Source organism: Amphiprion ocellaris, chromosome 5 (assembly GCF_022539595.1).
Source record: "Amphiprion ocellaris isolate individual 3 ecotype Okinawa chromosome 5, ASM2253959v1, whole genome shotgun sequence".
Lineage (NCBI taxonomy): Eukaryota > Metazoa > Chordata > Actinopteri > Pomacentridae > Amphiprion > Amphiprion ocellaris.
Window position 1 is genome coordinate 26,866,803 of NC_072770.1, and position 13,504 is coordinate 26,880,306.

Sequence of the window (13,504 nt, forward strand, 5' to 3'; positions counted from 1 at the left end):
ATCTTTCTTTTGTCATCTGTGGCTTCATGTCTTTTGAAGCTGCATTTTAAAGTGTCCATCTATAGTCACTGGTCAAAGGAGTGTCTATATGCTGGTCACACTGTCTGATCATTGTCCTTTAAAGCCTCATCTGACTAAGATACGGATTCACTCAATAGTCGAGAATTTGTCACCGGTTGAACAGCTCAAAAACCTTTGCTAATGTGTTTTTATTTCTGTTCAGTGTGATTTACCATAATCATTGCTAAGGTCTGAGGAAAACTGAGATGCAAGTGGACACAAATTTACAATAGAGTGCAAGGAATGGATGTTCCTGTATTATGTGATTTGACTTTAATTGTAGACATTTACAAATATTATGCTCATGACTTGTCATAAAGTACACTAAACCCGCAGTGAAAATAATATAGTTGTGCACTGCCAAAACAGTCTGTTTTCTCCAATAAAAACATTAAAAACAAACAAAAGCATGCAGCAAATGGGACTGCAGAATTCCCTTTTTTGCTGCTATATCAGCCAGTCACATCTATATATTAATATTAATTTATGATTTCTTACACTGATTTGCAAGTTAAAGCTGATCTTCAAGTCATTCACTTGTTATCACAAGTCCTCCTAAGAAACATGAAAGCAAATGTCAAGAGCCCTCTCGAAGCAGCACATGAGTGAGCTGCCATGGAGGAGTTTCACTTAATTGGCTGAAAAGTGCCATAAGATGTTGGTAAAAGCTTTGGAAGTACAAATTAAGTTGGTATTGCACATCATTTTATAGTCAAGCTGTTGTTTCTGAAGATCAATGAAGAAGTTTCAAGCTTAACGTTCTTGTAGTGTTTTTTTCTTCTTGTGTCAGACTCTAGAACAGACAGTAGACCCCTCTACTGTTGTTTTTCCTTGTTTTCACTGGAGTTTTGAATGTTGTTTACTTTTTTCTCACAATGTGGACAACATGACATCCACTAAGACTGAGGAATATAAATTCTAATGACATGTTTCTGCAGGCCTCAAAAGCTGTTGGTCCTATTTCAACAAATTTTGGTTCTTTGTCTTCACATTTCTATCTTATCTGTATTTGACAAGTCAAACAAATACAGTGATGCTGCCAAAACTACTATGTTTACATTAGCATTTCCTTTTTGTTTTATTTATTCTTCAGTACTGCTGATAAAAGTTACTCCACATAGAAAACAAGCATAGAAGCATCGCATATCAACATCATGAGAATTAAATATCAGAGACATAACGTAAGCCTGTACAACTGTTCGCTGTATATGGAACACGAGAAAAACAAAGTCTGGCACACTGTCAAGCATGTGCAAAATTCAAAACTACAGAAACACACCAGTGCATTATGGTCACCATGAGAGTCTCACAATAAAGAGGTTCTTTATGCAAGTGTGAAACACTGGAGTTTTGGACTGTTCACACTTTTTCCTTTTTCTGTGCACTTTGGAAGCAGGTGAAACCAGAAATCGCTGTTCTGCTTCACACTGTCAAATGAGTACCTGGACTGAGATTGAAATGGATGATACTATTTGTCTCACAACTGACACACTGTTTATTATTTTCAGTTGGAATTTCAAATATGGAGCCAAAATAAAGTCTATCTGAGAGGGAGAAGAAAAGGCCTCTTGTAAAGTGGTAAAAACACTATCTACCTTGACAATAAAGTCAGGGGCTAACCATCTCAACTGGTTTCCAATCAAAGTAAAAGCTACTTCAAAAAAATTGCTTTCACTACATCAGCACTTTGGGCTCTCCTTTGATTTGGTTCAAGAAACTTGCCCACGGACCTATCGGAGCTCAGACAGAAGCTGCTTAGGGGGTGTTTTGGATGGCCGATATGAAAATTGATCAGCACAAAAAGGAGGAATGATGTCAGAGAAGCTGTGTTCATAGAAGTGGTACTTCTCATAGATTTTATGTGGTAATTGTTTTGCTACTGATTTTGGAGTTTTTGTAAAACACACACTACCCGTCGAAAGTTTTTTTTATTGAAATTCAAGTATTTCAAGTCCAATGAATAGCTTAAAATGGAACAATGGCAAGTGGTGAACTGCCAGAGGTTAAAAAAAGGTATAGTTACCCAAAACTGAAAAATAATGTACATTTCAGAATTATACAAAAGGGCCTTTTTCAGGGAACAAGAAATGGGTTAACAACTTAAAGCTGTTCTGCAGCAAGGGAGGTTGATGAAGCCTTGAAAGTTGGTGCTACCAAATCCTACAGGTGTCCCAACTTTTCTTGATTACTTACAACCTCCTCTGTCTGCATAAAAGTACTGTTGGAACACCGTGGCACCAAACCCTCCAGAGCATTATTTGAACAGTGTGGTCCTGCAGAAAGTAGTCTGTGGCTATAAAAATGGTGAGGAAAAGGCATTTAATAGAAGAGCGACAGACCATCATAACACTTAAAAATGTTTGCCTTTTCTACAGAGAAATTGCGAAGAAAGTCAAGGTGTCAGTGAGCACAGTTTTCTTCATCATTAAAAGGTGAATGTCTGGAAGACCCAAAGCCACAAATGAATCAGAAGACATGTTTCTGAGAGTCAACAGCTTTAAGCACAACTTAATAGTGGTTCTTAGTAAGCCAGTCTCAGTTTCAACTATGAAGAGAAAACTTAAGAGTTGCAGGTTTGACAGGTGGAGTTGCAGCTAGAAAGTCATTGCTAAGACGTCAGAATGAGAAAAAGAGGCTTGCATAGGCCATGACACACCACCAATGGACTACTGAAGACTGGAAGGAGGTATTATGGACTGATAAATCAAAATTTGAAATCTTTGCTTCATCACACAGGATTTTTGTACACCGAGTAGGTGAAGGGATGGTTCCTCAGTGTCACTGTCAAACATGGAGGAGGAAGCGTGATGGTCTGGGGCTGTTTTGCTGGGTCCAGGGTCGGTGACTTGCACAGAGTGAGAGGTCCACTAAACCAAAATACCATAGCATTCTGCAGCGCCATGCAGTACCCTCTGGTATATTCCTAGTTGGTCAGGGGTTCAACCTTCAGCAAGATAATGACCCAAAACAAGTCCAAGCTATACCAGATCTCCCTTAGGAAATAAGAACAAGATGGTAAGCTTGAAAACATGGAGTGTCCTACACAGTCTCCAGACTTAACCCCCATGGAGCTGGTTTGGGATGAACTGGACAGAAGAGTGAAAGCAAAGCAACCTACAGGTCTGTTTCATGAGTTTATTTTTTGAAATAATTCTTTTGAACCACGGTTCAAAAGCAATGTCTGATTTTCATTGGGTAATTTTCATCAAATTTTTATTTCTTATTACTTTCGTCAGATTCAAATTATTTCTGTGACCATTGTGGGTTTTTCTTTCATTAACCGAGGGGTACCAACAATTTTGTCCATGTGTGTATCTGTCAAAGTTGACTACTTTGATAGGTCAAAAGTTCAAATTACATTTTGGTTTCAAAATTGATTTTTTTTAACACTTCATTTGTTTATTTGTTTTATGCTTTCATTTCAGAATACAATGAGACATTACCATGAGCAATTTTCAATAAAAAAAAGGAAAAACTGGGATGTTCGAAAACTTTTGTAGTGTATGTGCAACTCATCTGAACTATTCCCATTTTATTATCACTAACTATGGATTGTTTTTTCCCTGAAGTTGAGGTTAAGGAGACCTACAAGGATCAAGCACAATATTAAAACAACCTACCTAATACTGTGCAGGTCTGAGCTGTCGAGGCCTGATCACGGGACTTCTGGAGGTGTCTGGCTCTGGGACATTGGCAGCAGATCCTTTGGGATGAGCCTGTTGTGGTATGGCCTTTTTATGGCGCGTCACTCAATAGGATTGAGTTTGGAGGCGAACTCAACGTCTTGGGTTCTTGACATGTTCCTGAGCAGTTTCTGTGGTGTAATGGGGCACTATGTCCCGATGCAGGAGGTCACCACTGTCTGGGGTTGTTCTTGGTCTGCAAGAATGTTTACATGTCAGTCAGTAATATCCACAAGAATGCCAGGATCAAGGCTTCTCAGCAGAACATTGCAATCTCTTGACATAAATGTTATTCACGCCACCTGACAGTGGTTTAAACGATGCAGCTGATCAGTGTGTAATCAGACGCTCATTCAGAACACTCAGCCCTCAGGACTAATGTGCTGCTGTCTCGTCAGTCAGACTGATCACGCTTCATGACATCAACCTTGTCATCCTTGCTGAGGACGTATGGAGATACTAATAAAGGCCATCACAGGGAATTTGGACTATGGCTGAATATAATGTAAATCAGCGCCAGAGAGATGGACATCATATAATTAGTGTAGATTTATGAGGCTTAAAATCTGTTTCCCCTTGTGTTGGACACATGATAAATCTTTCCTTCAGCAAAGACAAATAAGGTGACTGTGATTTTGGTGTAGTTTATGGATCTCTCCCAGAGACAAAGCATATATGGGATCAATAGTATCACTATGTGCTTCATTACCTCTCCAAATCAAGGCAGAGATCAGAAATGCTCTCCTGTGTGCTAATGAAGCAGCACTGTATAGGAAATATATAAAGAACGTCTGGTATAATGATCATTCTCCCCCTTCTTTAAAGAGTCTAGTGATGTCTAAGTGTGTCTCTGCTTTGTGTGAGGGGTGAGACAGCCGAGTCAGAAGCACCATGTGTCTCACTTCAGGCAAGCTCTGTTTTCAATCAAGGTCAGTTTCCAAATGTGTTCCTGCTAACTCTCCCGTGCATGTACACATAAACACCACCTCCTTGTCTTAAGTGTTTATACTTTTTCTTGCCTTGACCTGCGGTTTTCAAAAGCGCTGAGTTTATTGAATTACACTGACCCTGGTTACTTCTCTTTCAATGAAAACAATCAATTTGAATTGTTTGCAAATTTTGAAATAGCAAATGACAAAGGAATCCCATGATGGAGGTCCTAACTGGAATTACAAAAGCGTGGGATATTTTGAAAATGGAGGCGATAGTTTAGCAAACACTCATATTTAGATATTCAGTGAAAAAGATGTAAATTTAGGCAATTTTAACAATTCTACCTCACGAAAAAAGGCCATAAGTTAAATCTTCAGTTTTTTTCTGAAGCTGCACAATAGTATGATGTATAAAGTATTTACATGCCAAAGTACAGTTTGGTATGTAAAAGTTTCAGTTTAAGCTGCAATTTAGACTGGATCTTAAAACATGACACGATGCAAATCAATGACTGAGAACAAATGAAAACTACACAATATGGATTACGATTACAGGCAGCAATTTTATTACCAGCTACATGTAGAAAAATCGTTTGACGTTAGACAAAAATCCTAATTCTAAAGCATAGAAACTAAACATAAAACACCCTAAATGGTATTTAAGAGAGCAAATCACAGAAAAATCACGAAGAAGTGCTCAGAGAGAATGTGCATTGGCTTCAAAGTCAGTCAAAAGTTTAATGGTCTTGAAGATAAGAGCGTTTTCTCTCTCCCTCCTTTTCCTCCCCTCTTGTTACGTTTTACGTCGTCGCTTTCCCCTAACAGGCGATGAAGCTGCATCACTTCCTCTGGAGCTGGATGTTCGTTTTTGTGCTGCTGAGGTCCTCTCTGCGTCTCTGTGAATCAACATTTTCAGAGATGAACAGTTCATCTTTTGTCAGTGGAGAATAGAATATGTAAACAACAAAGACTAATGTAATATTAGTAGGCCTTTTTGCCCTCAGCATTTTGCTGATGTAAAACAAAGACACAAGCAACTAAAACACACAGTGCTTGAGACAAAAAGGCTTACCTTCACAAATGCAGTGTACCCTATATTGTGAGATATCCTTTTGGTCACACTGCTGTGCACCAATTATATGCATTTAGTACATCCCCTGCTTGGCTTCTGCACACAATCTATCAATACCAAGAAAGCTTTCAGCACTAAATTACTTAGTAACCACGATGCTGATTAATGGAACATCAACTGTGGGGCCCAGAGGACTGTCTTAAAGCCATGACTATGCATTAAGTTGAATCAATGCACCATAAAAAAAGACTGAAACCATGTCTCTTCAAACTTGCTCTCTTCTCTCCTATTATCCACCAACAGACCTGAGTGTGTATCTGGAGAAAACACGCGGCCAGTTTGAGAGAGTGAGGGAAAATCATACAATTTAATCGCTCCTAAGATTAAGTTATTTTCTTGTCAGGCAACTGTCCACACGATTACTTTTAGCCATCACCAGCCCTGTGGATGAAGTCAGCCGAGCCTCCCTAAGGAACCATGATGTATGCAGTAAATTGAAAATGAAAATGGATGCCTGTAGATTCATTCAGTCAATTAACACCAACAGCCCCTTTATTTTGAACAACTAATGCAGACAAGATACCGCAAATTCTGCAGTGTGCACTAAACTAATGGAAAAGGAAGGGGGACGCAGAGTTTGGGTGTATTCAAATTTGATTGTCATGCCACTGAAACAATCTTTAGCGACAGACTGCTTGACACCCCTGCAGGAAATACATTACAATGGACTCAAAGGTTGCTCACACGCATACACAAATACAAAACTACTTTGTGTGGTCAGTTGAAAGGAAGGATGTTTGCCTTTGCTCACACAAAGCTCTTAGACTAGTGCCTGTCAATCAGCACAGTGAAAGACAAAACGGTTCCATTTTAGTACTTGGTTGGCAGAAAAGACTGGTTCAACCAAAACAGCATGAAAGTTATTCTCCGTTGTAAAGGCACAAAGGGAACTGGAGACAAAAATTAGACAAACTTGAAATGGGCAGACGCTGTACTGAAAAGCATAACTGGGTTCCATTTAGGTCACCTAATCCCACGGTCCTTGTGATGAGCATGTTGACTCCCTGCCATGGCTTATTCAGACACTAAACCTGCTAAATTACAGCAAAATCAGAACCATGCTTTTTTTGCTCAAGATTACAATGACAATTTTTCAACAGTGACAAATTGATTTTGGAAACATTATTATTATTTTTTTTAATCAATAAAATGTGTCTCTAAAACTGTGGAGTTTTCTGAACTTAAATAATATCCAGCTGTACAACAAAAACTAAATTACTCTACAAGTGACAGGTCTTTGACAAACGCGATATAAGATAGGAGATGGAAAAACATTTAGCTGCCCAAGAACAACAAAACTTCTGTGAAGCTACGGTATCGTCACATCTATCTTGGACTCTGACTTCTGTCATAATAGCACAGATGGTAGCTTTGCACCATTTTCTAATCATCCAAGCACATACAACAAATGTCCAAACCTGCAATTCCTCTCATGCCGGCCAGGACTACTATTGCAGCAACACATCATTAGAGAAAATGAAAGACACAATCTCACCCCAGTTCACAATTCTATTTGTAGGTGAACATACAACACTTGGGAAATGTTGAGGCTTTTATGGAGGAGCTAAAGTGCACTGCTGTAAAGGAATGGTATGCGGTAGATTTGCAACATGAGACAAAACAACAGGTATGATTGCGAAATGAAATTCACTACAATAATCATTTTATCTCAACTATCCTGTTTTCATAATCTGACGCCAAAATCATAATTGCAAATAAAATTCAATTAAATGTCCCTCCCAAAAAGACATTTGATGGAACTGAGTGATCAATAACAAAATCTGTTTTCTATGTCTTTCCTGCTATGACAAGTGCTCTGAAAAGGTCTGTTAAATGGGTCACATGATGAGGATATACGTACACATTTTCAGAGAACAGGACTGTTGTTTACTAAAACACTAGGTAAATTGAAGAAAAGTGAGAAACATGAAAACATAAGTCATATATGGATGACGACATCCTACTACGATCACTCAAATTCTCTGTTTCTACAGGACAAAGCACTGTGTAGTGGCAAAAATCTTGTCAAAATATTGCATTCGTTAAAACATATTAGGTAATTAAAATGTATGCTACCTCCTTACAGAATGCAATGCTTTTTAATGCCAATTTTACTGTCAGAAGATGATGCCTGTTGTAGTATTAAATTTATTTTTAGAACATTTTAAACTGACTCTGTACATTAAGTTATTCGATATCTTCTTTACTCTACAGGAAGCCTTACTGTTGTCAGAGAAACAGCTCATGGCTGTGTACTCAATGCCTCTAAATAAGTTGTTTTCACCCTCATGGATTACCTTTTACCACATCAATATTTTCTGCTACCTTGTGGTCCCAGGTGGGCTGTACAAGTCAGCATGCAATGTTAAGTTACTACCCCATTAGTGAATCACCTTTGACATTAACTGGCAATCACTCTGAGATCTGCTCCATAAAAAAGGTTAAGATAACATGGCTTAAAAACCAAAGGGTTTCTAAGCCGTTATACACACCTCGTCAGACTCGGGCACAGATGACAATTTAAGAGATGACTGAGGAAAGGCTGGTGGATGGAGATAAAGTCTTATGTGATGGAAGAAAATTTCCTTTCATGCATGATTCAAACACACACTCAGCTTCCTTCCATTGAATTGATGAGGCATTCCAAGGCCAAACACGACCGGTGTATTATGACTACATACAGTAAGGTATTATGTGGAGGGATGTCATTAACAGCAGGTTAGACTTAACTTCAGCATCATTTAAAAGAGGTGAAGAGCAGAGTGTGGGGATTCATCACAGGGTGAAAATGAATTCAGATATGCTTTTGAATTATCAACAAAGTAACATCAAAGCCTTCTGCATGCAACATGTCCTTGAAACAAACGTGGATCTGTAAAGATAACATTTAACTTGAGCTGCAGTGATGGGACTTTCAGGATACATCATTTGACAAGATAGGAAAAAAAATATGGATTATAATATGACATGTACTATCAAGCCTCACTTCAGTTTGTTATTTGTACTGATCCATCTTTGTCCAGTAAGTTTCAGTTTAGCAGAAAATACAGCACAGTCAACCAAAAACAGAGACGGAGAGAAGATGCAATGCAGCGTAGTCAAAACAACACCAGCCTGGCGATATGAGGGAATGATTCAGTGTGTTGGCCCGTGGTTCGCAAGTGAATGAGCTCCAAGTCAGTGCAGTTATTTATGTGAGTCCTTTTGGAGTGAAGTGCTGTGTGTAGCAGTCTTATTGCACTGTCAAAATCATCTGACAGAGAGGACAGCAGTAATCACCCAGTCACAATATGAATGAGGGAAAAACGAGTGTAACAGAATACAGAGTACCGTCTTCCAAACAGGGCATATTTTCAGACTGAACATTTAGCCCTCTTGTCACGGCTATAACTGGTTCAAAATTCGACCACCACCATCCTTGGACAATTGGATTTATTGCTGACATAAATCAATTTCTGACTATTTAATTGGATAAAAATGGATGGTAACTTGTCAAAACAATCACCAGGAGCTTAGGGACATAAACTATGAGAAAACTGTCCACTATTTGCCAAAAATTTGCTGACAAGAGAGAGTGAATAAGCAATGCTATCTTGCTGTCTCTGATAACAAGTAAGTTTCTCAAACTTCCTCCAAAGAAAGCATTCCAGTGCCTGGTCACAGAGGACACCAGGACAACCTGTTCAGCCATCAACTGTAAGCAGAGGAGTAATTCATTCATTCAGTCATTCAGTGTGCCCAGCCCTATGTGTCTGGGGATGGGCAAAATCACAATTAATTGTCACATTCAACTTAGTCTCACTTAGCCAGCTTATTCTGTAGTATAATGTCTGGCTGCACGTCATTTTCAATTTGCTTTAAGGGGTAAAACACTGACTGGTTTCAAGAAACGCAAACAAGCCGATTGTCTTAGATAGCGCTAAGTAAAGGATGTAGCCTTGTGTTCTCTTATAATAGTAACACTGTTTTCTCTCACGGGTCCAGAACCATTATTAAAATGAATAATTTGCTGAAAAAAATTCTTACTGTACAACGGTTAGTGTACAATCCAAATCCTCAGCAAGGAGTGAACTTTACAGTGTATTAGGTTTTGCCTTGGAGATTGTTGTTGTTTCCCATGGCAAAGTGGATTTGGAGAAGAGGAAGCTGCATGTAATGGATGTCAAATGGTAGGCTTATACCCACAGTCTACATCCAGTAAGTCAGACTACAAGTAATTAAACTGCTATTTGTGGAACCCACTAGTGAACAAAATCTATCTTCAAAGTAATTTTTTTAAAACTACTTGTACTGCAGCATCAAAAGAAAATCAAAGATTTGGACTCAGGCTTTTTAATGTTCAATAGTGAGAACACACAAGTCTTTGTACGGATTTAGTTTATTTTATGACATAAGTTATACTCAAGTCCTTGAATGGTTTAGACCCCTGGTTTAGCATTTGCTGTAAAACAAACAAAAAAATCTTACAGGATTGTTTGTTACTTCAGGAAAGGTACAATTGAATTACTTAAATACTGCACATTTTTTGCCTTTCCTGTTTACTAAACTCAATTGTTTCAGCATAAGGAGTGGCGTTATCAAACATGTATAACGTAGTGCTGTGTCTGAAAAGTCCTGACATTAGCTATGTGTTTTTCTACTGTTACATTTTTCTTTAAGATGCAGGTTCTACTTTTGTTCTGTTGTGTATTGTTTGTATTTACTGAAGCTCAAGTGTGCCCAACCAAAAACTTTCTTTTCTGTTCTGGCTCCAAATCACCTGCACCGTTGGATGCTTTTGTTTCTCCATCACTGGGATGATTTTCATTGTCCTAGTTGTCTCTCACAGTGCAGTTGTTGGCTGTTAGATTGGAGGGAGATGCCAACCACATCAGTGTGTGAACACACACACAAAGATTGCAAGCACAAGCTAACTGACAGTGAATGGCTATTTGTAAGTAAGGTAAGCTTTAATGCATTGTTGAAGTTAAATTAAGACAGTTCCAGAGTTTAAAGTTTACAGTTTATAGCTACATGTTGTGAGCTTTCTTTATTTAACATAAATAATCAACAATGTTGGCCAGCCCCCCTGAAATTACCCCGTAGAATAAAGCCTTTTTCACTAGCGTTTTTGTCCTTGCCACCGAACGCAGCAGTGAATAGTCAATAATTACTAATCAGTATAATAATAAGTGTTAATATGACACACACATGGCTGTGATTGTAAAGCAACAGCAGGCTCAGCTGCTCTTCTGTTGTATCGTGGCTTGTTGGCAACAATAACATGGCTGTCAACAAAAATAATAGCTGTTTTGGACAATTGCAGCAACAGGGGAGGAATTTAAAGGCATTATGTATTAAGAGTGACATTTCAAAAACTCTCCAATGTAGAGGAAAAAACGTAAAAATCTATAAATATGTCTATACAATTTTAATGAATATTCTTAATGCCTGAACTCACAACTGTACAATACAACCTTTGATTTAGGACCATATAAAACATACACTTTAAAGTGTTGTCCATTAGCTCTAGCTAGCATCTTGATATGGCAAAAATCAAATGTCATCAAGAGGCCAGAGCTTGAAGGATGGTTAAATATCAGTTGTACCTCACTTGCAGCATTATGTTCTCCCAGTGAGTGACAGCAAATCAGAAAGAAGAAATGGCAAAATGAATGCAAGCCATATGCTGATAGTTTGACCTTATTTGAGTGATGTTGGAAAACATTAAATGGCATCAAAAATATTAACTCATCTCCAGCTACATGAACTGTGTGTGCAGCAGACAGAGACCAGACGAAAGCAGTAAGCAACACCATGCAGTCACAGAAAATACTGGATTCAACAATATGTTCACTTGAGCACCGCCCTGACATGGGCACAGGTGTTGCAATTAAACTGGAGCAATATTGACACATGGCCTTACGTTTTCTTTTAAAGTCCCTTCAGCACATATAATGGTGCGGAAGCCATTATTTTTCAAAGTAAATACCATCTTTTGATGTCTTTGCAGTCTTAAAAACGTCCAGCCCTAGAAGTAGATGGCTTGAGCTTCAAAGTTTATCAAAGTGGTTCTGTATACACAGTATATTAGTATATAGACTGCATATTATTAGAGAGGACAGCAAGAGTATGTGGACATCCAATCTATGCATCACCACAAGCTGGCAATTACTCATAATGGCAAATAAACAAAGAAAATAATGACAGTACAAGACAGGTAGCACAGTAAATAAAACAAAGCAAAACTAATTTGCATTACTTTTCTAGACAATAGCAATAACAACAGAATTACTTACTCAAGGTTTCCTATGGCTTCTGGACCAAAGATGTCAGAAATAGAACTGTATGAAGAGAGGAAGTAAAAGACAGAGATGGAGAACAATTTTACAGTATTGAACTAACACAAAGTACTTACTGTTCCAATACACAAATTAATGAACTGACAATGCTCTACAATATATGAATGATACCTTTTATTTTATACTTAGCTCTGCAGACCCATGTTACTGACAAGACCAAGAAAACGTCAAAAAAGGTGATGCCCCAGGATGAAATCTGATTTTTCACATGCCAAAAGAGACCCTGAGTTTCCCGTCTGACTTGAGGCTAGAAGGTATACATCTGTGAGACCACCTCAGACAAACTCTTCATAACAAGTCAGACTATGCAAACAAAAAGTTTAACTGTTTTCCTCCCTCAGGCTGTCAGTCAGTGAGATCTTTATAACCTGCTTCAGTGCCTCTCAATCAAACACAAGCTTCTACTCTGAATCAATTCAGTGTGCGCACTCTAAATCTGGTCTCATCTCTCAGGTGGGTTCATGGTCTGTGGGCACTCAAACTAAAAATGCTTCTCCATCACTGAAAAAAAACAACTGTTCTATTGCTATTTCAGTGCAATGCAGTAAAACATTTTATGCCATGAGCTCCTTTGTACACTGAAATTAACAAGCAATCTTTTTGTTTCACAACCATAACTATGTGTTTGATTCTGAATGATGTTTGGAGGTTGTCTTTTATTGGCGTTTAAAAGTTAACGTCCTTTTGTGATTTTGAATAGTAGAGAGAGATTTGAGAAAAACATTCTTTTCATGTTTTTGATGCCTTATAAAAAAAATTAATTGTCCAAGTGATTAGCTGCACCCACACAGTTTTGTATAAAGAGAAGAAAGTAACTGGTATTTTGCATAAATTTTCTTTTTTTTTAAATATCGAATAAGTCTAACAACAAAATATGTCAGTTCAACAGTCATTAGTGGAGACACACTTCCCTTGATAAAATGGGGAACAATTGGAATGTGCATTAAAATATTCAAATTAGAATGAAAAATATAACTTAAATTTAGCTCTAGTAGCTCTGTCTGACATATAGGTAGCCAAGAAGAAGGAATTAAGGTCTTTTTTTTTTTTTTTTTTTTTTTTTTACCAAAAACAGAAAAACAACAAAGTATTTGGTGAAAATCACAATCTAACCCAGAGTTTCACATTGTGCTCACTGCCACTGATGCCACTTTTATTTCTCCTAAATCATTTCAAATGTCAGAGGAATGCTCTATTGTGGTCCAAAAACTGTCGATCGTCAAATGCACTGGTGTTTCTTTTAACGCTATTACATACCAGACTTATATAAGATGTACATTGTACATAATTCTTCAGCAACAGTGAGGTTAAATGCAAAGAAAATCAAGTGAATTCAGGCACTGATTCACAATCAGT

The 13,504-nt window shown here is 38.0% G+C and overlaps 1 protein-coding gene across 1 annotated transcript in view; it reads right to left on the minus strand.

Annotated features, from left to right (window-relative positions):
- Nucleotides 1-5,218: 5,218 nt before the first annotated feature.
- Nucleotides 5,219-13,504, minus strand: part of rad18 (RAD18 E3 ubiquitin protein ligase) — a 29,377-nt gene continuing 21,091 nt past the window's right edge. The window contains exons 12-13 of the mRNA XM_023280714.3: nt 12,086-12,130; nt 5,219-5,571 (exon numbers count right to left, since the gene is read on the minus strand). Of these exons, the coding sequence (XP_023136482.1) occupies nt 5,469-5,571; nt 12,086-12,130 (148 nt within the window). The 3' untranslated portion in view covers nt 5,219-5,468. The remainder of the gene's footprint in view (nt 5,572-12,085; nt 12,131-13,504) is intronic.